Source organism: Hippoglossus stenolepis, chromosome 17 (genome assembly GCF_022539355.2).
Source record: "Hippoglossus stenolepis isolate QCI-W04-F060 chromosome 17, HSTE1.2, whole genome shotgun sequence".
In the NCBI taxonomy this organism is placed as follows: Eukaryota; Metazoa; Chordata; class Actinopteri; order Pleuronectiformes; family Pleuronectidae; genus Hippoglossus; species Hippoglossus stenolepis.
In genome coordinates, this window is record NC_061499.1 from 16,655,927 (window position 1) to 16,661,687 (window position 5,761).

The 5,761-nt window shown below is 40.7% G+C and overlaps 2 protein-coding genes across 2 annotated transcripts; one reads left to right on the top strand and one right to left on the bottom strand.

The window, feature by feature from the left end:
• Positions 1 to 1,025: 1,025 nt before the first annotated feature.
• Positions 1,026 to 3,376, bottom strand: ndufs6 (NADH:ubiquinone oxidoreductase subunit S6). The gene is made up of 4 exons (XM_035181982.1): positions 3,198 to 3,376; positions 2,845 to 2,898; positions 1,911 to 2,033; positions 1,026 to 1,166 (listed from the first exon to the last, which is right to left on the bottom strand). Exons 1-4 carry the CDS (start codon positions 3,339 to 3,341, stop codon positions 1,098 to 1,100), a joined length of 390 nt encoding a protein of 129 aa, XP_035037873.1. The 5' UTR covers positions 3,342 to 3,376; the 3' UTR covers positions 1,026 to 1,097.
• A 1,484-nt stretch (positions 3,377 to 4,860) lies between these two features.
• Positions 4,861 to 5,241, top strand: mrpl36 (mitochondrial ribosomal protein L36). Its single transcript, XM_035183520.2, has one exon. It carries the CDS (start codon positions 4,861 to 4,863, stop codon positions 5,239 to 5,241), a length of 381 nt encoding a protein of 126 aa, XP_035039411.2.
• The last annotated feature ends 520 nt before the right edge of the window (positions 5,242 to 5,761 follow it).

The following is a 5,761-nucleotide window of genomic DNA, read 5'->3' on the forward strand; positions in this document are numbered from 1 at the left end:
CCCACCATCCGGCTCTCTGACACTGACCCGGCTCGCCTGCCTCATTTTAACAATGCACCTCTCTCCCCTTCACTCATCCAAAGTGGTCCGACTATAGATGAGGTTAACTACAGCACAAGCCTCACTTCCACGAGTCACCAGGGCCAATTATATCAGCCTGACTAGTCTTCCCAACCTGAGCTCCATGGTGTGGAAAATGCAGTTCCACTGGCTGCATCACTGGGGACAGAACAGGCTAGTGCTGTCTGGAGCCGGAGCCAGGCGCGGGCCAATTTGGCATGCAGAGGTCTATGGAGAATAAGCCTGATGAAATATATATATGATCTTCTTCAAACATGTATTGTTCCGCGCTGCTGTGTCTTATCAGGCTGGCTCTCTCCTGACGTCTTCCCGGCAGAAGACATCAAGAGGCAGAGCGAGACTCAACAGCGCAGTGTGTGTGTGTACGTGTGTGTGCAGGGGGGTGGGGTGCACGCGGAATGCTAAGGTTCCCTCAAGTGTTCCTTACAGTAAACAGACTTATCTACTTATTGATGAGAGCATTGCAATCACAAGCAGTTATTCGTGGAGGAAAATAAAGAAATCCTGCTCCTGCACACAACAATGGAGCAGATGACAGAGGTGCACTGTGGCTTTAATTCACTGGCTTTTGAATGGTTGAAATCAAATCTAAGTTTTATAACCAATACCAAGGTTTGGTCTTGTCAGTGGGAAACAAAGTCAAAACCATGGCTTTTATTTCTGTACCAAGTAGCCTTTGACTATTTGTTTTGTCCTCTTATCTTAACATTGTATATAGGACACTGCTGACCTCTGCCTGTCACTGTGGGAACTGCATCCAGCCAACCAACCACACGTCGTGCTGATAAGTACACCTGAGCAGTAGCAGCAGTTGTCTACACTCTGTCAGTTGAACCTTTGACAAGAAACATTTTTATTTATGCGTTTGATTGTGAACATTATAACCGAGGAAAATGTTGCAATGATGATTTCAACAGGCCTCATAATGAAGATCACACTTTGGATTAGACAGAGAAGATATAATTTATTAACCAATATGGCAATTTATACAGAGAAGCACAGACAGAGGAAATGTTTCAGTGATGATGCTTCTGCTTGAACTGTAATCCACAGTACCCACATGTGCCCACTTTTGTGTCTTTATCCTGAAAAAAATATTAAAGACAGTGTTTACAATTGGAAACTTTGCATAACCTGTCGTGTGGATGACTACAGAAATACATATAGGAATATTCCAACAGTTGAGGAGGTCATATGAATGCAATTCACAGATTATATTTAAGTAAGTAAAATGACACGACTTATGATGACAACTAAAACAGTTTCCCCTTCAATATCTCCACCTAGGAGATTGCGTTTTCATCCAGGTTTTTTATCCCACTTTCTTTAAAATAGTGAGATAGGGCATTAGCCTTAGGGGAGGTATGCACTCTCCCAGCATTCTAGTTTCCCAATGTAGGCTCCTCAGTATGAATTCATTCATTCAGAAAATGCATATGTCAAAAGATTAAAAGATTCTAATACATGTTTATAGTCAGCTTTCAGCAGAAACCTGATTTTTTGACATGATGCAAGAAAAGACAATTCACTTGATTACAGTTCAACATTGTGAAGTCCCTGACATTTTTGGGGGGCTATGGGGTCATCACATGGATCATGTCAAGATGATAGAGATGGACTATCAATTTTAAATAAACCACATACACAATTAAAAATGTAATTTTGAGCCACAACAACTTGTGAACAGATGTTAACTACTCACACGATGTTGGTATGAACCCAAGTTGCTGGGTGGACCAACCACTTACAATATTCACATGCCTTTAGGAATGCACTGGCTAAGCTTGCACTTAAGTATTTGTATGAGCATAGTGTGTGCAGGCTCTTACCAGGTTGATGTAGACTTTGGGATGTCCCAAAGCTCCACCGCCTCCATCACAGGACACAATTCTGGCCTGGATGTCAGTCACAGGCTCCTCTGCCACCAAGTTGATGGCAAAGTTCTTATTCACCTGGACACAAACAATATGATTTCTGTAACTATCAAACACACAATGAGGCAGTAATGTACATTCCTGATGATACAGATTCCCAAAATGTTGCCGATCCTGTGTGAATGTACTGTAGCTGCTCCAAAGCTTTGGAAGGTTTTACTTTTTACAATCACGTGTTCAACTTCCATAGACAAGGTCAAACTGAAGACCAATGAGTTTTCTTAGACTTTTGACTGCCCTTAAGTTATTAACTTGTTTTATGATTTTATTTCTTCAAATTATTACTGAGCATGACTTATTAACCTCTGGTTGATTTAAATGTACTTTACGAATAAGAGTGCTATCTATTCATTGGCCCACATATTGTTTTAAAATACACGAAGTAGTAAACATTGAATGTTTTCACAATTAAAAAAATAAAGCAACAGCAGGTGAAACTGTCTAGACAGCTAAAACAGCTGTTACAAAGTGCTTCACAAAGGGGACAAATGATATACTTCAAATTCCCAAACCAAGGAAAACTAGGACAACATCATTTAAAAGTTATGGCAAAAGAAAAGAATAGAAGGTTTCATTGTGTGGTGCAATGAGGAACAGTTATTTAGAAAATATATATATGTTCTTTAGCAAGATTTAAAAATGTCTTGTGGGGGCTTAGTTGCAACCTGGTGTCAATAAACATTTCCATTGAAAATAGTTGTTAAGTTAGCTTAGTTTTTGTTGTGCTGCTTATGAGTGCCTCCTGTGATTGGGCCTCTATTAAGACAGATCAACAGTCTCAATGAGGTTGTTTAATTAAAGTTAAAAAAGCTTGTGAGTTGCTTCATACCTCTTTCTGTCTGCCAACGAATCTGGCTCTCCTGGGATCCTTCTCGTCAAACACCTGCGAGGAAAACACTTGTCATCACTTGGAGTCAAACACATAAACATCACATTTAGCTCCTGACTTGTGATCAACGGGCTGAACCAGGGAGCTGAAGCATGAACTGTCCTTTCCAGCAGAGATATACACTGAACCTCCCTGGACAATGTGGAGGTTGTCATCAACGGCTCATACTCAGATGTTGGAGGAATGAACTGACGTGCTAACCCTGCTAGCCACACAGACGCTAGGCTAATGTTGGCTAGCATCAGGCCACCCGGAGGGACCAATAGTAGAGAAATGGCGGCTTTAACCTTTACCTGGCCGGTGTGAGTGATGGCCTCCCCGGTGCTGGACACCTCTACACTGTATCTGTGAGCAGGCACCGCACTGAGCCTCACAGCTGGGGCTAGCACCTTAGCATTTCTACTGAAGGACAGAACTCTGACCACTGCGGCAGCCATGTTTACACCAGCCTGTATTTCCCAGGATGCTTTGCAGGTACACTGGAGAGAAATAATTAGTTGCCCCGGGTTTTGTCTTACAGTCACTGAGTACTTTCTCTGGCCTTATATGTAGTTATTTATTATTAAAGATAACATATTGTCCTCATATTTATTATAGTTAGGATTATACAGCGCCATGAGAGACATGATTTATATGTCGTAAGAAAGGGGAAATGTCTGACAGGCGTAACTGAGGGCACACTGTATTCCGGGTTGTTATCGCAAACCGGAAGCAGTTGTATGCTCACAAGGATGAACAGCAGCGCAGTCGTGTTGCTAATAAAAACGCAACATTCCTGGGTATAAACCCGTTTTAACACCCAGCGAATATCTGACAGGTTTGTTCACGTCCTCTGAATTCAATCAAATGACCGAGTCATGTCGAATATGGTTGTTTCGGTGGTTTTAATGTCTGTCTTTGGCGCTAGCAGGTTAGCTCATGCTAGTCTCCTTGGCATGTTCCCCAGCTAAGCTACAGTAACACCGGGCTGTGGTATTTCCATGTGTTCACTGCACAGACTGTTTACACTTGCATTCTTTCCTAATGCTGTAGGAATCAGACTATGTAGCAGTGTGGATCATATAATGGACATTTTGTAATGACTCGGTGTAACTCCGTTATATTGTTGTTATATTCATTCTACAGTATGTTCATTCATTCTGTTTATTTTGATCCACATATTAAATTTCAACGAGACATTTTGTACCAAACAACAAAGTGAATAAGAGCATAACAATATATATTAAGATCAAAAAGGTGTAGGCTGAAGCAATAGCTTATGACACCTACCCATTATACACAGTATTAATTTTGATTGGCTATATATATATATATATAGCTATAAACACCTTATTTTTAAACCTTTTTTTTAACTTGTAAAGTGAGCTACACATTTTTGGTCCCTAATTATATTAATCCCCAACATTTTACCCCTTTTAACACATTCACATCTATCTATCTTTATATACTGTATTTGTCCATTCCCTTGTTTTCTTAAATTTACCCATCCTATATTGACATTAGGGATATTCATGTTCATGTCGAATTATATGTAACGTAATCTGAGGGGAATAATAATTTCAACATATTGTGGAGTCAAAATGCAATATCTAAATTAGACCACAGTGTGGCTGGAACTAACTATAATTTACATTGCTGATTAGTCTGAATAATGTTTTTGGCCAACAAAGTGCTTTGTCTGTAAAATGTCAAAAGTAACAACTGACCAGATAGTGTGTCTTCAAATATCCTGAATGTTTGACTGAAAATCCCAAACCCAAAGATATTATGTTTATGTAACATAGAGAAACAGCACATCTTCGCATTTGAGAAGCTGGAGCCTTACAAACTGACGCATTACTCTGTGATCAAGGACTAATGATTAATAGAGAGTCTTGTATCAAAAATGTCACTACATTTTGCAGCAGTAATTGCATCTAAATTAATTCTCTTCTCTTCTTTGCAGCCTTTGATACGATGACGCCCCTGCTGTTAAAGCACCTGGCTGCCTCTCTGTCTCGCCAAGTGGCCCAGATGAGCCGGTTGAATCTGAGCTTGTCCTCACCGGCAGCTAGTGCTTACAGATGTCTCTGCACCTTCACCGCAGCTCCCCGCTCCCTGCTCCTGTCACCAGCCAGAGTCGGCTCCATCCAGCACCCCTCGACTGGCTCCTCTGCTCAATGTGGACCATCTTTGTTGGGACAGTGTCAGCATCTTCCCTGCATCCAGCCCTCTGCAGGGATGAAAACCAAGTCTGCCCTGAAGAGGCGCTGCAAAGAGTGTTTCTTTGTTCGACGGAGGGGACGTTTGTTTGTGTTCTGCAAGACAAATCCAAGACACAAGCAGAGGCAGGGCTAAATTGTTGATGGAGGTTTGAAAAATTGCTTTGAGATTGTGAACATTCACAACAACTGTGCTGTAATAATAAATTGTTTGGATGAAGAACCTTTATCATTTTTCACTCCTCTTCTGTTTCCCTCTAATGGTCAAAAATACATATTTAATCGCAGTGAAGAAACTGAATTCTGACATTTTGTGAACCATGATTTCCTTTAACCCCCTGCACATTAATCACAGATGTAGGTAGTTCAGATTTCTACAAACAACTGCTTTACTTAATTATTATCTTTTTTTTATTTGAACAATTCTGTTATATTTCATGGAACACAACTTGTTGGGTAGTAGCTTATCTGAATATTGTTGAAGGTTCTGCAAATTAGGTCCTCAGTTACTGAGCATTAGTTGTATGTCAGTCTTCCACATGAGGGAGCCAAAGTCTTTGCTACATTCATACAGGATCCAGCCTGCTTTTGAAACACACAAATGTCTCTTTGATGCCCTCTTTCTAACCAGTGTTACCCTTCGTAAATTGTCCCTG